The 24,147-nt window shown below is 31.7% G+C and overlaps 1 protein-coding gene across 2 annotated transcripts; it reads left to right on the top strand.

Moving 5' to 3' along the window:
* Positions 1-458: 458 nt before the first annotated feature.
* Stj (voltage-dependent calcium channel subunit straightjacket) lies at positions 459-23,324 on the top strand. 2 transcript variants are annotated; one of them, XM_072910636.1, is made up of 17 exons: positions 459-758; positions 2,110-2,311; positions 2,437-2,976; positions 4,243-4,650; positions 5,642-5,938; positions 8,465-8,545; positions 9,455-9,529; positions 9,754-9,858; positions 10,061-10,132; positions 11,239-11,386; positions 12,392-12,443; positions 13,612-13,772; positions 13,906-14,044; positions 16,500-16,774; positions 17,730-18,076; positions 18,947-19,195; positions 21,208-23,324. In XM_072910636.1, exons 1-17 carry the CDS (start codon positions 676-678, stop codon positions 21,592-21,594), a joined length of 3,621 nt encoding a protein of 1,206 aa, XP_072766737.1. In that variant the 5' UTR covers positions 459-675; the 3' UTR covers positions 21,595-23,324. The 2 variants fall into 2 exon arrangements, with proteins under 2 accessions (XP_072766737.1, XP_072766736.1); XM_072910635.1 differs by having other exon boundaries at positions 12,377-12,443.
* The last annotated feature ends 823 nt before the right edge of the window (positions 23,325-24,147 follow it).

Here is a 24,147-nt window from a genome sequence, read left to right as displayed (position 1 = left end):
GTAAAAATATGATATATAAGATTCACAATATCGTTATTTCGAATAATGTATGCACATAAATTACTATAAATATCGATTATCTTTGATAATGACTAAAAAAGCGCGCTATGTAGCGATTATTGAAAAAATTACAGCCTATGGCCATCTTTTGCGTACAGCCATCATACCCTATTAAAACAATTACACATAAGAAATTCGACATAGAAGATATGATATAATATGCTCTTCAGGCACATCTCTCAAGTCAATCTCATACTTGACTAAAATTTTTAAGTTTGAGGCAAACTGTCAGAAAGCATGACGAGTATTATTAGTAACTTTTCCCGAACTCGCAGTCGAAGGGCAAACAATTCTATTCCAACCTGACAGTCGGTGTGGTCAGCGCGTCGTTCGGTTTCATCTTGTGCGCAAGCCTAGTTATCGAAAAATCGATAACTAGGCTTGCGCACAAAGCCCGAAAGGCGCATAAGCTCCGAGTGAGTCGCCACGGAGCTAGTGAGTGCGCACCGTACACGACGACGCCGACAACGACGTCGACGACAAGGACGATTGACGTGACTGTCATTGATGTGAGACGCGAGACTCAATTTTGTTTCCTCGCGCGAAACAATCCCCTATTTTTCCATCTGAGGAACGGACCAACAAGGTGGCCAGAAAAGGTGGTCAGGGAAAATTATGAAGCCCTGCTTCATACCTATCGTCATCATCCTGATCCTGATCGAGGCACCCGATCGTAGCGACAGCATCTCCTTTAAAACGTACGTACCTCGTGGTCTGTTCGTTTCCTCTAATAGTATTCTCTTAATAACACGACGGCGCGAAAGCGATTCTGGTCGACTTTGCCATACTCATATATACGCTAGTGAGATGACGAATAATATTTAGGTCAACCGTGAAGGACTTGTGTCTCTTGATGAAACTGTCATGTTGACGACACGTTTCATAGAAGGCGGACTTTCAGGAATAAAGAAAAATCTTACGGTCGTTTATATTATATTGAAGATATACTTGTTATCGCGAAAATTACTACAATCCTTCCATTTTAATGTGGTTAATTACTGTGTGTTTTTAAATTTATTATATTTTTTTTTTTTTTTTCAGAAAAAATGCAAACTCTTTCATTTATTCAGATATGTACGGAAAATAGTTAGTGGTTCATATATACTTATATATTCATCATTTCTTTTTGAAAGATAAAGTGAATTTTTTTCATGAATAAAATTATCGTTATCAAATTGTTATCATGTTGAATCAGATTATTACAATGTTATATTTGTCATTTCTTTTCGAGAGATAATATAGATTTCTTTTGAATGAGATTATCGTTGCTTTATCAAATTATTGTCATGCTCAATTAGATTAGATTACTTAATTTTTATTGTCTACAAACTGCTTTTTGATTTGCATTTTATTTATTGTACGATCTTATAAATGTAACATGTTGTTAATGTAATTGAAATATTGTATATTTATATATTTACATACTTATGTAATTATTATATATGAGTAAATATTACGCGAAAAGAAACAGATGATTAAATAAGAAATATGATGATGATATAAACGTAAATGTAACTTTTATATTTATATAAATATTTTTCTGCATGATACATATTATTGATATTTAGTAAAATAGTACACATTGCGTATTATTGAAAACATAAGATGAGAGAAGCAAAAATTACTACAATCGTATTCATTCATTATTAGCGTGTTCGATTTAAATATGATTAATTACTGTGTTTTTTAAATTTACATTTTTTTAGCAAAAATACAAATTCTTTAATTTATTCATATAAATATGAAAAATATGTTTATTATCGTAAAAGGTACGATAATGTAAAGGATGATATAATCGTGATGTAATTTTCTATATATTGCAAGTATTTTCCTGATACATCTAACAAAATGGCATACATTGTACATTATTGAAAATATAAAATAAGAGAATATAATATAAGATAATATATATATTCAAATTTTTTAATTATACATAAAATGATAAAAATATATTGATTCCAGAATAGTTTTTTAATAAAAATTATATAATTCCTACGATAATAATTATTATATTATTATAATTATTTCATTCCGTTTTACACATAATAGGGTGAAGACATGGGCGCACAAGTTGGGCTTCGAGCTGTCGCAATTAGGCAAATTCGTGACGAAGGTGGAGAAATTTCAAGAGAACTACAAAAAGGAATTGGAAAATAATGGCAAGTTAACGCCACGTGACGGATCTGCCCTCGTCCACGAGATCGCTAAGGACATCAAGATTATGATGGAGTCCAAGATCTCGGCTATCAAGGTGCGACTTTCTCTCTCTCTTTTATCAGTCGTAAAGTTATTTAATGTCCGTGTACGAACCATTCGGAAGCTTTATTTGTTTAAATTACAGCCGCACGTGTGATTAATTAACCTTGGTTCTTTCAGAGAATAATGGACACAGCGGAGCAGTCGGCGCTATCGTCCATGGAGACTGACCCACTGGAATCCTACGAGTTTATTAACGCAAAAAACAACAGCATCGCAGTGACGTATAGTCTTAACTTTGGCGGCCAGGTGAATCTCAGTATGTCGGCAGTGCATGTGCCGACGAATGTGTACGAGCGCGCGCCAGACGTCATCCGAGCGATCCATTGGTCCGAAAAGCTCGATCCTATCTTCGCCAACAACTACGAGCAGGACCCATCATTGTCCTGGCAGTACTTTGGTAGCGCGACAGGCTTCATGCGCCAGTATCCCGCTATGAATTGGTACATGGAGCCAGTGGATCTGTTCGACTGCAGGACGAGGAGCTGGTATATCGAAGCGGCCACCAGTCCCAAAGATATTCTCATCCTGATGGACACTTCGGGCAGTATGACGGGTATACGGCGGGAGATCGCTAGACACGTGATCAACAATATCCTCGACACTCTCGGCAACAACGACTTTGTCAACATCATTACGTTCTCAAACGTGACCAAAGAGGTAACGATAATTGATCCGAGATTATTCAATCAGTTAAGGAATTAATGTTAGTTCAAGAAATAGCATACTTGGAAAATTGAAAAATTAATTACTCAAGTAATTGTAGATTGAAATTTTAGAAGAGATATGGAGAAAATATCGGAAAGATTGAAGATAATATGTCACAAAATTTCGATAAGAGAACACGGGTTTAATGCAGGAAAATTCAAACATGTTACGAAAAAAATCGATATCTATAAGAAAAGTTAAATCAATCAATATTTAAATTAAATCAATAATTAAATTAATTTAAATAAAAGTTTGACATGTTAAATATTCATAAATCTAAAAACAAACTTTAATTCAAATTGCACATTTTACAGATCCAATAAAAATAACTTCTGTGAGCATATCGTTTTTATAAAATATTATAATCAGATTAAATTATCATATTATTATTATTATTATTTTTATTTATTCTTAATCCTTGCCTTTTGGCTTAGAATGGCTTCCAGCTTCCATGTTTTACGTATTTATATATAACCATTTCATATTTTGAATTCTATAAACCATATGCTTACTAATTCTACTAAATATAATCAAAAAATATATCCCATATAAAATAAAATAAACTAAACTGAAATAAACTAAATAACTTCATAAAATATTGAAAATATGATAAATATAATATATATGTATATATATATATATATATATAAATATAAACATCTAACTATAAATATAAATATCTATTTATACAAACATATACATACATAAACTATATAATCTATAATTTCTTGAGGCAAAACCTGTTAATTTATTTTTATCCAGAATTTTAAGCTAAACTCAAAATTCAAATTAAAATAAGAAATTACAATTAAACTTAAATTAAACTTAAAATTAAAACTTAAAATCAAAATCAAAATTAAAATCAACTTAAAATTAACTCAAAAATTCTAAAGTCCAATCAATTCAAATTAAATTAAATTAACTTACTAAAATTTAAATTTTTCAAATTCAAAATTTCGAAATAAAAAAAATTTTAACATTCAAAAATTCAAGATTAAAATTAAAATCAAGATCAATATCAAAATCAAAATCAAAATGCACAGTCCCAACTGAATTCAACCTTTCTCACTTTACTTTCGTTTAACCTTCTCCTTTCCTATATTTTCTTTCTCTCTTTCTATTCTTCTCATCACCTCTATTCCTCTACCATCTTCATTTAGCAACTCTCCCAAGTGGTAATTATTATATTAAATTATTAATTAATTGACAAATTTGCAGGTAGTGCCGTGCTTCAACGACACTCTGGTCCAGGCGAATCTAGCAAATGTGCGCGAATTGAAACGCCTCCTCGCGGAGGTTGAAACGGAGAGAATCGCCAACTTTTCTTTGGCCCTGACTAATGCTTTTGAACTACTCGAAACATTTCGCGTCGAACGAGAGGGTGCCAGATGCAATCAGGCGATTATGCTGATCACCGATGGAGTGCCATACAACTTCAAGGAGATCTTCGAAGCGTACAATTGGAAAGACAACCCGGACGAGCCGCTGAAGGCCGACATGCCCGTTAGAGTATTCACTTATTTAATCGGCCGCGAGGTCGCGGATGTGCGTGAGGTGCAGTGGATGGCTTGTGCGAACAGAGGATATTACGTGCATCTATGCACTCCGGCAGAAGTAAGAGAAGAGGTAAGTTGCACGAAAGATCATTGTCTTTAGATTTTGCAAATGTAACGAATTCAATGGTATAAGAAACGTTTGTCAAATATTATTATGTGCGGCAGAAAATGATAGAAAAATAGCATAAACCATCGGGACTTTAATGAAATAAAATGTCACGATGTGCAAAATTTAAATACTAAAGACTAGATTATTCAAGAAATTTTTATAAAAATAGTGAAAAAAAGTAAATAATGAGCTAAAGAGTCTTACTTTGCAAGATATCGCTCTTCAGCTCACAAGTATAATAACCCAGGTAGCAAGCACATGACATTTGGACGTCAAAATATGGTCAGTTCGAACATGACGTGATGTAATGAAGTAAAAATGTCACAGACCGATGACGACATTTCAAGACGTTAAAAAGACGTGACTTTATGACCATTTTAGACCTATTACTGACGTTTTAATGACATTTGATCATGAATCTTTTCCTCTCAGCGTGAATTCGTAAAAAATGAAAAATTCGTTCACAAATATTGAATTTGTTAATGAAACTTTTCACTTTTCACGACTTCACGCTAGAGGAAGAGATTCATGATCAAATGTCATGAACAAGGCCTAGCTTATAGTGAAAATTCATGTTAGGACCTTGAGATATAGAGAATTGTCAATATCAAAATTATGCACAAAATTGTTTTAATAATTGAAGATATTATAAAAAATTAAATGAGTTTTTAATTAAAAAATAGTAATACTTGGGCGATTTATAAGACGTTTTAAATTAGACATTATTTGGTCACGTGACGTTATTGAACCAGAAATGACTAGTTTTCGACGTGAAAATGACACGTGCTTGCTACCTGGGAAGCTAAATATTTGATAAATATTTTTTGAAGTATGACTCGTTAGCTGATTATACTTGCTATTTTGATATTAGAAGAGGGTATTTTGCAAATTTATTTATTTAAACAAATTGTGAAATGTTTGTGAGATTACGTAGACTTTTCGGATCCGTTAGGTGTTAAAGTACGTGCCGGTGATGGCGAGGCCTCTGGTACTGGGCCGCACGGATCACCCGGCCATCTGGACGCCGGTTTACGCCGACGTGACGGATCCAAAAATGACGGATTGGTTATGGGAGCAGCGTGAGAGTAAGGAGCAAGAAGATCGCTTTCTGCACCACAAGAACAAGAACCTCAACATGGAGCAGCGATGTTTGAGGAAGCAGAAGCAGCACGATCAGACGAGCGAATTGCAGAAGTACAAGCTGATGACCTCGGTCAGCATGCCAGTGTTCGATCGACGTGAGAACGCGGTAAGGTTTCCAATCGTCCGTTATATCGTTCGATATCGTACAACGTGAAAAATCTACTGGCGAAAAGGCGACAATCGTATGTTCATACGTTGTCGATAAAGGATCAAGTTCGAATCAAAATAACTTCTCTTCAGCAATCATTATTAAATATCATTCGCTCTCTCTTTTCTTCCCCTTGTCTGCTCTTTGCACTTTCATATATCGAATCACATTCGTCGCGACATTCTCATTAATTCTTCGAAATATATATTATGAAAATACGACTAAATGCGAAATGATTTGTTGACGAAAACGACAGATATACGAGAGATATAAAAGTCCCTCGCGAATCACATATCCTTGAGGTATAGATTTATCCTGCACTTGCTTCGGTTTTAAGTCCCTCTTTGTCCACAGAACATCACAAGGCAGGTGCTGGTGAACGAAGCATACTGGGTGACAGAGACAAGAGAGGTTGGCAGCTAAAACAAAAAGCTCAAGCAACGTTGCTCTATGATGCATATATAGTATATTTTTTACCTGTATATTTTTATCTTTCGTTTTTTTCGCGCGACCGACGACCTACGATCTCATCTTTGCCATTGAACTTGTACTCGTTTAACGAATCTTAATTCATTATTCGTTAAACACTCCTCAAACTTCGAAGAATACTTATTTCGCGATTATTTCCAAATTTCCTTGGCCTTCTACTTTGGCGAGAAAAAGATTTTTAAACCATCGGTATTTATGACAGTAAAAATATATAATCGCGATATAAAAGCGTGTTGGAACGAGGTCGTTGACGCGCATAGATCTCTTTTAGGTCCACATTCAACTCTCTGGTATCTTGTGTTAATCTATAATACTAGTTATTGGGATTATTTCAAGTCATTAGGTAGGTTTAGGTACGTTAGTCTACCCTGTGTCCTGTCGAGACGAGTAGAAAAAAAAAAAAAAAAAGGCAAAGTCCTGCCCGCCTGTTGGATTGCGTACAACGAAAAAGAATCCTCGTAAAGATTGATTCGTAGAGATCGTTTCTGCAGTGATTATAACTATATATTTCTATAATGCGAGAGAAAGATATTGAATCGAAGAAGCAAGTAAAGAATTCCGAAAAGGAGATTCACAAATTGTTTTCAAGTTGATTGGACTTTTGAAAGATTCCGCTTTAATGATGCAACACGAAAAAATAACGCAATAATTTATTTTGATGATAATTACGATGATGATAATTAATTACTTCTTCCTGTCACTTGCTTCTTCCATCGCGAGTAACAGCAGACACGCACGAGTACACGAATACGAATTTGACAGTTTTATTGAGTGCTAGATTTCATTAGTCAGAGACATTCGTAGAACTAATTCAAGCGATGACCTCTGTCTCTTTAAAAAGTATCGTAATTAATCTTTTTTAGTGTGGCATTGAAATTAATTAAATAAAAAAATTTTTTTTTCTATATGATATGCACGCGATTGGCATTATTTCTATAATATCTATAATATAATTTCTATAATATCGTATTCATATATGATATTCACGTAAAATATTCTAAATTTTTTTATGAAATAAAAAATAAAGAGAAAGAGAGAACGAGAGAGAACGAGAAAGAGAGAGAGAGAGAGAGAGAGAGAGAGAGAGAGAGAGAGAGAAAGAGAGAGAGGAAGGTCGTCACTTTGAAAGAACAGAGCTAATTGTTACTTGAACTAACACTTAGGATAGCCTGGTCCGATGTTGTTAATTAATTATAGAGAGAATTTGTTGTTTAATTATTATAGTTTTTATTGTGTATCATTATTATTTTCTTATTATATCATACACAATTGAGACAGTAGTTGAACTAGTTATTGCGTCTAATCGCAAGAGACTCACACTCTTTTATTGCTCGTCCCTCTCGCGCGCAATTTTTTACACATTTCCGATAAGAAATACAAATGCAATTTCAATATTCACAATATATATTTTTACATATATATTTATAATATTAATAAATTTTCCAATTATTCTACTTATTTTTCAATTTTAGTTTATTTTTCAATTATTCCAATTATTTTTTCCATTATGGTTTTGTACAATACATACGTAACAGATATTCTAATTTTAAAAAGAATTATTTTATTCAAGATATTTTGCAATAATTATTTTGCTATGAAATTTATAATATAATAGACAATTAAAAATTTATCAACATCTATAATAATTCAGACAAACATTTTCTCATTTAATATTCACATTTTTTTAAAAAGAGTTTTACATATACCTTATCATCAATTAAAAATAATTGCATACTTATCATTATCATACACACGCGAGGGGGTGATTATTTTTCGCACATATGGTTTCTTAACATACATATAAAGCGTGTTTCTGTAGACGAACTCATTGTGATAGAACGTTGTTGGAGAAGGTAGATACGCTTCTGGTTATGCGACTTGGTGATGATGATAATTCGTAATTTATTTCGACATATCAACGTTGTCATGACATGATAGCGGTGTCACGCAACGCGACAGGTTCTTTAATAAATGTGTCGATAATTGTCTGCGCAGACGATGATCGCCAATCTCCTCGGTGTTGCCGGCACGGATGTACCGATCGAAGAGATCGAGAAGCTAATGATACCACACATGGTGAGCAATATATATTACACGAATTAAGTTCGCTTTATTTTTACAAAAGATTTAATTTTATCATTATAATAAATTGTTGGTAACAATACTGACTAATGAATTGTGAAGGAAGAAGGATATATTACAATCCACAATATTTAACAGCTGAAATATAAATTAAATATCAAAGATTTATAATTGGACGATTTATAATTAAAAATAGAAATTAAGATTAAAAATGATATAAAATTTATAGTAGTTATATATTATCTCTCGAAAGTAATTGAAATAAAATACACAGTTCTCATTATATTATTTTAACTTAATTTTTACTTTAATTTTACCTTTATTTTTACAAAAGATTTAATTTTATCATTGTAATAAATTGTTGGTAACAATACTGACTAATGAATTGTGAAGGAAGAAGGATATATTACAATCCAGAATATTTAACAGCTGAAATATAAATTAAATATCAAAGATTTATAATTGAAAATAGAAATTAAGATTAAAAATGATATAAAATTTATAGTAATTATATATTATCTCTCGAAAGTAATTGAAATAAAATACACAGTTTTTATTATATTATTTTAACTCTGTCTTTATTATTCACTCTTGAGATTATCTCGTGGATACAAATTAAATTCATTAGGGATTACAAAGTTAAGATGCAAATAAATGTACACGGTTTGATCACACAATACGATATTAAAGTGATAAATAAATTACTTGAATGAGAGGTCAAGTGCCCCTTTGGGCACTTTGAACATGATGACTCTATTAAGAAGAGTGGCATGAAAACGCTATTAATATCTATTATGGTCTTTACAAAGCCGACGGTACATCAATTGACGATATGATGAATATAAATCACGATAATCAATGATTTCTTTTTTTTTTTTTTTCATTTCTTTCACGTGGGAACAGCTCGGCGTCAACGGCTACGCTTTTATCGTGACCAATAATGGTTTTATCCTGATTCATCCCGATCTTCGACCAGTGGTAAATATGCTTTTTTAAATTATATTTAGAGCTTTTTGCATGGGCATGTATAAATTTATATGGGCGTGTTTAAATTTTGAAAATTGATTAGTATTTATATAACATTACACCGAGTGTCACAATTTTCATTATTTTATTATTGACATTGAGTTATTGATTTTATTAATAAAATAAAAATAAACAAGTGATAGAAATGAAGATGTAAATAAGTAATGTAAAAACAGTTCCAGGGCATTTTAAAACCGGCGTATAATAGCGTCGACATGGCAGAGGTCGAATTAATGGATCACGATAGAGGCCCCAGGGATTTCGATGAAGGAATCATTATGGTAAATAAATGAGAAATCGCTTTGTAAAGTCTCGTAGACTTTCAGCGCAAATGAAGAAAGTTATTTCTGTAATAAAAGTCGTAGATCACACATTAATGATAACACGCACGCTTGAAGCTTGAGCAACATCGTTGTTAGACGTTTGACGTGCCGCTAGCAATTAATAAGTCATTATACCAGTTTATTTCGTTTTCATTTGTAGTTTCGCAACGACGTGGTGAATCAGACGAACGGTAGCGTGATGCTTCACACAAAGTATCATTATGACGATATGGTGAGTACTACAACGAACGATAAACGATATTTTTACATTTTAGAAACAGGTGTCTCTTTTCTGTTTAATTTCTTTCTAGAGAAATAAAAATTTTTAATTAACCCTCAAACTGAACACGTGGGTCCTTCGTGTCATTTTCAATCCATTATTTTTAAAAAATATTAATAAAACCTCGAGGTTGGAAACTTATTCAAAAGAAAGTTTATGTCAAAAGAGACTTGTAACTGAAAGGACAATTTAAACGGTTCATTCAGTGCAAAGTGCTGGCGAATCTAAATCTGAAGCAGACACAAATGACCCACGTATTCGCTTTATGTATATTAAATAAGAAAGGGTGAATAAGTGAATTTTTTTAAAAATATTATTTTTTTGCTGTTAATCGTTTTTTTTTTATAAAAATAAGTTATAAATTTACAATGATAATCTCCCTAAAAAAGAAACAAATTGCTTTGATTTCTATTGGGTTCATTTATTTTCAAGCGAAAAGTATCTTTTGTTAATGATAACGAGCAACAAACAGGGGTTGTCAACTTTCGTAATCAACTTTTATACTGTAGATTGTAATGTAAATTACATTTTGTTTTCACTTTTCTTTCAATTAAATTATCTAAAGATTAAAAGAAAATTTTTCCTCAGAAAAAAGACATTTTTTTTATAAAATTACCCACTTTCGATCATTTAAATAATTATATTTTTTTAAAGCTATGGACATATAGTATTTTTTTCGTAAATTTTTAACTTTGAACTAAAAATTCCTGGAAGCCTTTTTGTTCAAAATTATTTTTTCAAATTTTTATTAATTTTTATATAAAACATCTATGTTTTCAAATCTTGCTCTAACAAATAACAAAAATATAGTATTTAAAAATATTTTTTCTCTAACTCTATTATATAAACTTTTAGTTTGAACTTGACAGAAGATGTGTAAATTTTTTTAGAATTTTTTAAGTAATTTTAGAGTGCAAAAATTAATTCGGACTCCAGTTACCCACGTGTTCAGGTTGAGGGTTAAGTTACATATTTTCTGAGACCCTCGATTCGTATTATAATTTTTTTTTTGTCAAATTTTTTTATCAAAAATCAATTGATATCACATATTGTTTTAGAAACGCGTCGGTAGAATGAAGAGAAAATACGATTACATGGGAATCACAGACACACCATTCACAGTGGTGGTTAGTTTACCCGTGCACGAGCACACCGGAAGTTATCGTATGCATGCTGTCGAGGAAATACATCGATCTCACGCTAAAGGTACGTATTTTAAATTTCTGGCATTATTCTATAGCGACGAAAGCTCCCAATCATAAAATATTATCAAACAATTTAAAATTAAATCGATCCTTTTCCGAAAACGCCAACATTACATTTTTTAACTTGAAGATACAAACACCAAGGTCTGACATTAATCGTGCAGAATATTGAGTAAAAATTTAATTTTTAATTTATTATTATATTGTATATATGTATATTTAAGCATATTTTGACAAATGAATTATGGGAATATTTTACTTATTGTTATTTTAGAATTGAATGAAATAGATAGTAATATTTGACACAGTTGATTGACATATTCAATAATTGTGGAAACCTTCGCAAAAGTTATAGTGCTGAGATATAAGAGAAAGAAAGATCCTTTAAAATCTCGTTTTATGTAAAATATATACATGTATGCGATGGTTGTAAGCGAATCATAAAGTTTTATTCCGTATACGATTCGAAAAGACAAAGAAAGTGAACTTTATTGTGTTGAATTGATTATTACAATATTACCAGACGCTTTATGTAATTAAATTTTCCGAAAAAGTTTGCTTTCGCAAAAAGTGATTGGTGTATCGTCTTTAACAAGCAGAGTATTACATCTTGTAAATTATGTAATTTGGAAAATTTTTCAACGCTCATCATACACTTTTTAAATTTAATTAAAATTCAATTTATTGCGATAAATAATCTGCAACTCACACATTTTATTGTAGTACTTTAAAGATTGCAATTTCCGAATGAATTTAATTTTTGAAACTATAGATACACGAAAATGATATTTATATTTGGCGATAATGGAAGAGCACGATAATTGACGCAAAATTTTTCTTTTATACACACTTATAACATTGAAAATCAATGTTATCAAAGTGATTCTAGTGTTTCGATTTTCAATTTTTCTCGTAATCAGATAAGGGGCTTTCGTCGCTTATCTGCCTCTCGACCCTTTATGTTAAAGTTGAATGAATTGAACTATTGTAGGGAAAAACGTGACAGATTACTTCGCGGGTAATAACTGGCGGGTGCACCCCTATTGGATGTATTGCAAGTAAGTCTCGAGAAGAAAGGGAAAAATGAGAGGGCAGTGCAAAAGAGTGCGATTAGAGAGAATAGGACACGTTACATATCTATTTGTCAGAGTTGGCAAAGTTACTTTATGAAAGTAACTCGTTACTAATTTTCGTTACAATTTCTGTTACTTTTTTTGTATACAATATAAACTTTACATAACAATTTTTTTTAATACAAAATCAAATTTTTAATATATACTAAAAATTTTATATAAACACTAAAAATTTTTGAGCATTATTTTACAGTAAAGTAATCAAAATGACATAATTTTGATAATGCTATTGATATAAAGTGTGTAATAATTTTGATAATAATAAATTATTTCAAATAAGACAAACTTTTAAAAAAAAGTTTAAACAAGCTTTCTTAAACTCTTTTAGATTCTGTAAATGTAAATAAAATAATTTTCTTATTGTTACAGTTTACTTTCAATAGATTTGTAAATATGGTTAAAATTTCTTCGCTTTCTTCGCATCTCTTTAATTTTTTTTTTTATTTTAAAATTCTAACACGATACAATAATTTTCATAATATCAAATTTTCGACTAATCATTGAATTATCTGTCTACTTGAATATTTTTTTACAAAGTAGAAAGATACTAGGAAGAGATTCTATGTAGTTTCTATGTGATACTGCATTTTAATATTCATATTAATCCCTAATTCCATTTCACGCATATGTACACATGTATCTATAGTATACGTTACATGTACTATATAAAATGCGCGCATATGCATAAAACCAAAAATATCTACTTTTCCTTATTTGAAAATTATATCCGAAAAAAGTATAATATATTCAAGTGTATTTGAAAAAAATCCCAGACAATACAAAAAGGCCAAATATCATCTTTAATTAGAAATTATATCATCTTAAAGATATTTAAAAGATACAATAAGACGTCTTTAAGTTGTCTTTCAAGCATCTTTTAAGGACACGTGCTGTCTGGAAAGTAACGATAAAAGTAACTGTTAATTTCGTTACTCGTTATCGAAAAATGTAACAAAGTTACTTTTTTCGTTACAAACAAAATTTGTAACGCCGAAAAAAAGTTGAACCGTTACGGTAACAACGACGTTACAAGTAACGCGTTACTTCCCAACCTTGCTAGTTCTTGTTGCTAATCTCTTGTTGCAAACGCTAGGTACCACTACGAGGGTGAACACAACAAGTTCAATAACTCGGAGGAGCGGCTCCGACATTTTTTGAAGCGTACCCGCCAACCAGGCTGGAAGTGGATCGACATGAAGCAGCGATCCCAGCCGCCGGAATACTCCGCTGCAGCTTCTAGTCACAGTTCTCATAGTACGTTACAATCCTTTAAATCGTTATGTCTGTGTCTTTTTATTAAATTAATTTATTATGTATTAATTTTTATAATTCTTGCAAGCTTGTAAAATTAATTGCGCGTCTAAAAATATTTTTGTCAATTCGACAGCCAATCCCTCCAAGACCGACAAATTCTCATACTACTGCGACAGGAATTTGCTGCTCAGTCTGGTGTATGACGCTAAGGTAACCGAGTGGTTTGCCCAGCAAACCCCAGCGTATCCCAGCTCCACTCGCGATGAATCAGGGTGAGCATAATTTCGATTTATTAGCCGGCGTAAAAGAGCTCTACACAGCATGGCCAGGCTACTTGTGAAAACAGTGATCGAATTTTCCTTTCTCCGTTATATTCGCGTCTAAACGAGTACGCGATTAGTCAATCGAATTTTCCAATAAAATTATTATTATTCACGTTTTATAATGTTTTATCCTGATGTGATATCGATCATCAACCTGAAATCGACATTACACTTGTATTGGAACAAACGTCATTTCATAGCCACGTGGCGTTGAGTCTATTCAAAGACCTATTATTTGTCAAAATGTAAAAATTATATCAATTGGAACTGTAATAAAAATTTAACAGAACGTTATATAAATTCTTAAAGTGTATTGCAAAATTAGAACAAACAGAGATTTGATTATGATATTTACATAATTGTCTATTACAAAAAAAAAAAAAAAAAAAAAAAAAAAAAAAAAACTAATGTATCAAAAAAGTTTTGTAGAAAAAAAAAGATTAATCGACTAATCGCTGCTCGGCGCGTCTTTAGGACGGAGAAACGTCACTCTTTCTCTACCATTATTTCCTTATCAGAATTAAAACTTACACGTGGTCACTTTTACTCACACGAATACTCCGTCCCGTGTTTTACTTTGTTTTTCTATTTTATGCACAATTCTTTACTCTTTCTCTCTATTTATCTGTCTTGTTTCTCTTATTTTTATGAGGATAGAAAATGCACCTGTTCCTTTTAACTAATGTACTTACCACTTTGACGCCATGCAGACCTTTAGCTAGGCTGATGAATCAGATGACCAGGTAACGCCATCACAACGCACTTTACATTCTTAGAAAGTAACAAGTTAATTCTCGCGATCGTTCGTATTGTAAACTATAATACGAGCGCCGACTCTTCTCTCTTTTCTTATCTTTCTTCTCTCTCTCTCTCTCTCTTTCTCTTTCTCTCTCTCTCTTCTTAGCTCTCTCGCTCTTTCCATCGCAGAATCCGTTTTAAACTTTGTCTCTCTTATTTTCCATTTCTCCTTTACAAAAATTGTAAAATTGTATTCTTTAGCTCTTTATGCTTGCGTTGGAGTAAAAGAAATTTTGTCTCGAGTATCGTAGAAAAGTTGTCAGAATCTTTCACTATTTTTTCGCGATTCCTTTATTTGATTAAATGTTAATTCGCTATGTTTTTCGTAAAGTAATATATTTTATTATATAATCTTGGCTTTTTTCTCTTTCTTCTCCTTATTCTGTTTTTTTTTCTCTTCTTGTTTTTCGACACTTGGAGATCGGCACAAATTAGCTTGCAAGCTGTCGTAGGGCAAACGTCATCTTTTAGGAATGGAAGCCTGAAGAGGAGGAACGCTTTTTGCGAGCAACACTGCGAAAGCAAGAGGACTTTCCTGACGTGTGATTAATTGATTGTTGTAACAGTGTTTTTGAGAATATCCGTCGGCTCGTTTGCGCCATTCATTAAAGTAAAAAGTAATTTTTTCTTTAGTCGTAGAAATTTTTAATGCATACATACACACATACAACTGTTTTAGTTTGTATTCGATAATTAAAAAGTTAATAAAGAATAATAGAGTGATTTAAAAAAGTTAAATTTTATTTTTAATGGTTGAAAATAGTCATGATTTTTAATATAAATTTTCTAGTTTTTGTTCTAGATAGTAATTGTCGAATACAAAATTAGGTAATTATACAGAATAACGGGCCACCTCCCGATGTCAATGACCTTGACATATATTTTTATCAAGGTCACGACCCTGAACAATATAATACGAAACATGGACACGCGGTGTCCGAAAATTACATATTATTATTCATTATGCATTTTTTGTTAATAGCTTTTTAATAAACAACCAACGCCGCCTAAAACCTTCAGAACCTTACTCACAGCCATGACCTTCCCGGGGAAAAAAAGTCCATATAAAATTGGTCATATATGAATTTTGTCAATATCTGAGTATATCTTGCCAAATATAGTTATTTATGATAATATGATAAGCAAATAAAATCATATATGATATCATATGACTTTATTTAATTATCATTTAATACCATATATGACTATACTTGGTAAGACATGACCAACTTTTTTTTCCGGGTTGATAATATCAATGTCAAGGTCATTGACATCGGGGGAGGTGGTCCGTTATTCGGTATAATTAATCAAAATTATTGAAACAAAGTAATAGTTACAGTACCTCTTGTTCTCTACTCAAATTTGAATTTCCATAAAATATTATTCAAAAATGACGCAAAAGAGTTAGTACGGGCTTGCGTACGATTTTGAGAGGCTTATATATACATCGTATAGAACCAAGTTTATAAATATATATATATATATATATATATATATATATATATATTTATATATATGTAAAAACGCTCCTGTAAAAGCGCGAGTAAATGCCAATTCGATTAGCAGGCGACTCGATTCAGCATTTCTAAGGTATTCTCTCTCGCAGGAAGGAATTCCAACAACGTTTCGCGGTGACCCTGGCGTTTGTGGCCACGCACAGCGGGCTGACCAGGTGGCAGGATTTCCCAGTGGATGAGAACGTGTCACTACCGGATGATCATTTTAGCAAGCTGTATCCTCGAGCCATCGATGAGGTATGGTACAAACGGGCAGTCGAGCAATATTACGTGAATGGGGAGAGCTTTGTTTTCTCCATCCCGATCGATGAGAATGGTGCCGACAACATTACCCTGGTCACTGCCAGTCGTGCGGTATTTATTGGTAAGTTAATATTCAAATTGTCCTTAAGAGGATTCAAAATTATCGGCAGAACATGAATTACAGATTTTGAAAGTCTCTTTTTTGGCTACAAAGATTGATAAATCCTACTTCACAATTAAAGTATTTATAAAAAACAACACGCGGGGGGCAATAATTTCCTATAAAAATGATAAAAAATTAAAAGATGACAGTTTACGTCGTAACAATATTTATTGTATTTAATATAAAAAGTTCTACGGTACGTTCGTGCAAGAAGATATAGCGTCCGCGTTTGGAATAACATAATAGAATATTAGTAAACTTTTGGAAATGACTTTAGAACCCCAATGAAAAAGATTTTCCAAATCTGTAAAAAATTACTCTCGTGCATCCGTGAATGTGCGAGATTGAAACACAAACTCACGTCAGACGTCATTTCTAAAAGTTCACAAATATTCCTTCGTACAATTCCTAGCAGTACAACCTATCTTATTTTGTGTGTATAAATTGCAAAACTTTTATATTAAGTAAATATATTGTCATGTTAGGTTAAATTTTAAACAATAAAATTTATTCTTTATCCAAGTTGTCTACAAAATTTTCTGGACATCAAGATAAGGCGTTCAGTAAATTAGCTTGAATTAATAATTCATATATATGTATATAATTCACATTAAATATTAAATTGTCTAAAGCAAATTTTAGGAATTATAGATTTATTCAAGAATGATAGATTTCTATATTCAAATAACAAAATAAATGAGTCGAAATTCAGTAAATAATAAGTGTAATTAAAAAATAAGTACACATTTGTGAAAATTCAATAGTGTTAATAATTTAATAGGAATAATTTTGATATCAACAATGTAGGAGAATTTAAATTGTAAAGAAGATCTTATTACTTATTTATAATAATTTAAATTATACATGACTGACAAAAAAATATATTAAATCTGTAAAAAAAATAAATCCACAGGAACCGAGAAGATGAAGAAGGCGCCAGTCGCAGTGGTCGGCTTTCAGTTCCAGCACACTGCCTTGCAAGCGCTTTTTCAGAACATAACGTTCAGCTGCGAGGGACTTGGCAATTGTAACAGGCATTGCGGCGATGATGCCTGGGCATGTTATTTAATTGACAATAACGGTTACATAGTCGCCGCCGAAGACGAAACGGACGCCGGTAAATTCTTCGGTAAGGTCAGAGGTTCGATAATGATCAACTTAGTCAAGGAAGGTGTCTTCGAGAGAATAAGAATTTTCGATTATCAAGCGGTCTGCTGCAAGAATACGCAGACCAAAAACGCAGGCAATGCACTCTTCACAGTAAGAATTTCACTTGTAATAATATTTTACATTGAATATTTCGGTTTTAGAAAAGCCGATAAATAAATCCAGGTAGCAAGCACATGTCATTTTGACGTCGAAAACTCGTTATTTCTGGTTCAATGACGTCACTTGATCAAATAATGTCTAATTTAAAACGTCTTAATAATGTTGTAAAAAAAACGTCATAATATCGTGTGATTCTTAAGTCATTATTATAAATCGCCCAGGTATTACTATTTTTTAACTAAAAACTCATTTAATTTTTTTTAATATCTTAAATTATTAAAACAATTTTGTTAATATAATTTTGTTGTTAACAATTCTCTATTCCTCTAGAGTCCTAACATGAATTTCTTCTATAACGTGGGACTTGATCGTGACATTGGATCAAGAATCTTTTCTTCTAGCGTGAACTCGTGAAAAGTGAAAAGTTTTATTAACGAATTTAATATTTGTGAATGAATTTTTCATTTTTTACGTTAAAGAGTTCACGTTAAAGGAAAAGATTCATGATCAAATGTCATTAAAATGTCACTAATAGGTATAAAATGGTCATAAAGTCACGTCTTTTTAACGTCTTGAAATGTCGTCATTGTCATCTGTGACATTAATCCGTCATTTTTATGTCATTACATCACGTCATATTTGGTTCGAACTGACCATATTTTAACGTCAAAATGTCGTGTGCTTGCTACCTGGGAAAATCTCTATCTGCTATCCTGTTTGAAAAATTAAGAAAAAATCTTGGTTAAAAACATATGTGTGTGCAAATATTTCTTTTCCTACTTGAAGAAATATAATTGAAAAACAGTACTCTAACAATTATTTCTGCAAAGTTTTATTTGCTCCAAAATTGTTGTGCCGCAGCCGTGGAAGCATCTCCAGAAGGCAATGTCATGGATGGTTAGTCAAGCCGCTTGGGCTTGGGCAAAGACGGGCATATTGGAGCCTGATTATGCAGGGGCATATGGCTTTGTCAATGACGAAGAGACCGCTGTCCACGACGATGATCACGAAAGCGAAGATAAACCTTCGCCAGTTGATCCGAAGGAAGATCGACTCTTCAGCCAAAACATTCTGATCAATCGTACCCGTCTAGAAGTGTGCGATAAAGAGGTAAATTTGAATTCAGATATTATTAAGCATTATATCATAATCTATTAATATTTATAATCCGTTGTGTTCGATCAATACCGAGACATAAAGCGAGATTAAAACATCTGCAAATGTGTCGTTATAGTTGATGATCAAGAAAAGACAATCTTGAATAGAGACAACAAAATATGTCAATCTCCGTTCAAATGCTTAACAAAATAAATGAGTTGAAATTTATTTAAATAATTAATAAGTGTAATTAAAAAATAGGTACACATTTGTGAAAATTCAATAGTTAATAATTTAGTAGGAGTAATTTTCATATCAACAATGTAGAAGAATTTAAATTGTAAAGAAGTCTTCTTAAAAGTAACTCGTTACTTAAAAGTTACCGTTACTGTTACTCACAAAGTAACAAATCGTTACAGTTTCCGTTACTTTTTTTGTATACAATATAAACTTTACATAACAATTTTTTTAATACAAAATCAAATTTTTAATATATACTAAAAATTTTTGAGCATTATTTTACAGTAAAGTAATTGAAATGATACAACTTTGATATAAAGTGTATAATAATTTTTATAATAATAAATTACTTTAAATAAGACAAACTTTAAAAAAACAGTGTAAACAAAGCTTTCTTAAACTCTTTTAGATTCTGTAAATGTAAATATAATATAAAAATAATTTTCTTATTGTTATAGTTTACTTTCAATAAATTTGTAAATATGGTTAAAATCGCTTTCTTCGCGTCTCTTTAATTTTTTTTTATTTTAAAATTCTAACACGATACAATAATTTTCATAATATCGAATTCTCCACTAATCATTGAATTATCTGTCTTATCTACTTGAATGTTTTTTTACAAAGTAGAAAGATATTAGAAAGAGATTCTATGCAGTTTCTATGTGATACTGCATTTTAATATTCATATTAATCCCTAATTCCATTTCACGCATATGTACACATGTATCTATAGTATACGTTACATGTACTATATAAAATGCGCACATATGTATGAAACGAAAAATATCTACGTTTCTTTATTTGAAAATTATATTGGTAAAAAAAAAATAATATATTCAAGTATACTTGAAAAAAATCTCAGACAACACAGAAAGGCCAAAAGATCATTAATTAGAAATTACATCATTTTAAAGATATTTAAAAAACAATAAGACGTCTTTAAGTTGTCATTTAAGCATCTTTTAAAAACACGTGCTATCTGGAAAGTAACGATAAAAGTAGCTGTAAATTTCGTTACTTGTTATCGAAAAATGTAACAAAGTTACTTTTTTCGTTACAAACAAAATTTGTTACCAAAATTTGTTACCGAAAAAAAATAACTGTAACAGTAACGACGTTGCAAGTAACGCGTCACTTTCCAACTCTGTTTTTTATTATACTTTTTTCTAAAAATATACGAGAGAGAAACATTTTATATAATAAATAATATAGTAACCCAGGTAGCAAGCACACGATATTTTGACGTCAAAATATAGTGAGTTGAACCAAATATAACGTGATGTAATGACGTAAAAATGACGAACTAATGACGAAAAGATTCATGATCAAATGTCACGATGGTTAGGTTCCAAGTCCCAGGTTATAGAGAAAATTCATTTTAGGGTCCTGAGGTATAGAGAATTGTGAGTATCAAAATTATATCAACAAAATTGTTTTAATAATTTAAAATATTATAAAAAATTAAACGAGTTTTTAGTTAAAAAATAGTAATACTTGGGCGATTTATAATAATGACTTAAGAATCACACGATATTATGACGTTCTTTTACGACATTATTAAGATGTCACAAAAAAGACGTTTTAAATTTGATATTATTTGGTCACGTGAACGTCATTGAACCAGAAACAACCAGTTTTCGATGTCAATATGACACGTGCTTGCTACCTGGGAAAACGTCCCATTATAAATAACTTTGTAACTTTAATACAATAAGGCAATTTTTACTGATTTGCTTTATTCTTCAACATTTACGCATCGTTATTCATGAATTTGGTGTAAACAGGTGTATCTGTATTTGCGCAATACCTCGTTCGACATGTACGACGTGGACACGGACGACAAGTGCATACGGCCGTATGTGGTGCAGCAAGTGAGCTTCAGCAATTTGCTACTGGTGGTGGTGAACATAGGCTGCGGTGACACGTCGTCGCCGACGTTGAGCATCACGCCCGAGGAGGTGATGTACGATAACAGCAGTCTGGTCTGCCAGAAGGCGTTCACGGCCCTCAAGCGAAAGAGACCGCAATCCTGTATACGATCGCATCCCCGGGAGAGCGAGATCAAGGAACAGTGCGGTTCGGCGACAAACGCTAGATCAAGTCTACGTCTTCTAGTGATGACATTGTTGCTGACATGTGCGCTGGCTGGAAGAAGCACCGTCTTTCTTTAAGATCGAGCTGAATTCTTAGCCAACAATCGGTGTCAAATTAGTCGACAATTATATTCGCCGCGAATCGAACTCTCGACTGTCGCATTGTGAAATCTGAATGAATCCTCGCCTGACGAGTGTATATGGACATTTGTACATTCCATTGTCTTTTTCGGCGATCGGGGTTGCTACACGTAAATTCGATTTTAATTATATTTGTTTTTAAAAAAAATTTTAAACTAAACAGAAAGAAATAATAAAAGTAAAATAAATCTCACTCTCTCTCTTTTGCTTTTTTTTTAAACATATTTTTTATGTTAGATAAAATATTGCGTGTGAGAATATGTTGACAATGTTAATTCAATTAAATTAAAAATATTGTTTTTTATTATACATTTTTCTAAAAATATACGAGATAGAGAGAGAGAGAGAGAGAGAGAGAGAGAGAAACATTTGAAATAATAAATAATATAGTAAAACATCTTTATAAATATTGCGAATTAATCATGTATCAACCTTGATCATAATTATTCTGAGATATTCTATGCTCTCTACCTCTCGTTACTGCGATCAGCAGGCTGTAAACTCTCTTATACGGACGCAGTCGAGTTACTCTAAACTCTAAACGAATTTAACGTGCTATCCGATCCTGCCCGGTGCGCCCAATTTTTATGCGAGTAACGCGATCAATCAAACGTGGCGAAACGCAATCGATATCAAAATGTGTGCTAAGATACAAAATTGTTTTCCATTGTCATCGGTCGTCAAGAAATCAATATTAGAAGATCAGAATTAGATGCGTTTAGCGTAGCATTTTTTGCTAAGATACATTTTCATATAATTCGATAACGAGAGATTTTCGTCGGTGCACTTAAGTAAATAAATACGTAAAGAATCGATGAATTGAAAAAAAAAAAATCATTAAAAACTCATTCCTTTTAAAATTAATGATTTATTTCAACTCTTTTCTAGCCACACAATCTAGCCATCTTTCTTTCAATATATCGCGCTCGAATAGACAGATGATCTGAATGACAGATGATTTCAGGAATGCCTCGACAGATAAAATTATGCAAATATATTTGTTTGAAAAAGCATTTTTGGCGCCAAATATATAGATAGAAACAATCGAACGGTATGAAGAAACGATATAACTCTGCGTGTTCTGAGAAGGAATTTCGAGTTTCAGCATAAAATTTTATTCGTAATTTGTCGAAACTGAATTTTTCTAGCTGTCGGAGCAGGGTCGCATAAATCACACGTGGCGCAGGTTTACGAATACACTACGATACATTCGCATACGCGCTTTGTACATTATAAATTAATGACGCGGAAGAGACAAAGCGTCGCCATTTATAGAAGATTATAAAAAGTTAATTTTGTATATTACTGTATTATATACGAGATGTATGTGTAAAGAAGTGTGTGCCTTTGGACACGCGGTTAAGAAAAAGAAAAAAAGAGAAAAAAAAAAATACAAAATCTCTTGTTGTGTATGTTTATCGAAAATAAATCATTGAATATTATGTATATATATATATATATATATATGTATATATATATATATATACATGAAACTAAACTCCGATTCTCAGACAGTGATCTCATTGCGAAAGGGGAGAACACAAGTTGAAGAATGGAGGATGTTATTTGTATTACATAGAGTTTATTACAATTTGCTATGTACAATGGCTTGCCTATGTAAAACGAGAACGTTTTCGTATCAAAATGACAACTTTTCAAGAGAAAAACAGATTTTACTTACTTCAATTTACGTCTCCAACTTTCTTATTACTTCCAGCACGTTATTCGCATTCTTATGCGTATCCTTTCTTCTTTCCTACAGCATCGCTTCATTTCTACGCAAATTCTTTCAAATCGTAAAAAAATTTGATTTTGCAATCGCCGATTATATGCGATACTTTGATTGCAGTTGTAATCTTTTTGTTTTTTTGGTCATATATATTCTTCTATTTATTTTTTCATATTTATTGCAATTCAAAACAATTAACTTGTTTAATCATTGTTAATGTACACATATGCACGCACGAATATATAAAGTTCTAAGCCCTTTTATACGCATATGATATATATGATATATATATATATATATATATATATATATATATAAAAATATAAATTTTGTCATTATCATCTATTTCCTCTTGTCATTTATACACGTCGATGCGTTGATAGTGTTTCAAAGCATATTCAAATTTCTTTGTATTAAGAAAATTATATGGTTCTATTTACATATAATTAATTTTTTAATTAATTATTATTTCATATTCATAAAAAACAAACGAATAAAAATCGAATATCACAAAATATCTTTCTGAATTCTGGATACGGACATCATCCGTCTTGGCAAGTGCTAGAAAAAAATACACCTTAAAGACCCAGGTAGCAAGCACACGACATTTTGACTTCAAAATATGGTCAGTTTGCACCAAATATGACGTGATGTAATGACGTAAAAATGACGGACTAATGAGGAAAAGATTCATGATCAAATGTCAAGTCCCAGGTTATAGAGAAAATTCATTTTAGGACCCTGAGGTATAGAGAATTGTT

This window comes from Anoplolepis gracilipes, chromosome 2 (genome assembly GCF_047496725.1).
Source record: "Anoplolepis gracilipes chromosome 2, ASM4749672v1, whole genome shotgun sequence".
Taxonomy (NCBI): domain Eukaryota; kingdom Metazoa; phylum Arthropoda; class Insecta; order Hymenoptera; family Formicidae; genus Anoplolepis; species Anoplolepis gracilipes.
The sequence above is the reverse complement of the archived record's forward strand: the minus strand, read 5'-3'. Positions and strand labels throughout refer to the sequence as shown.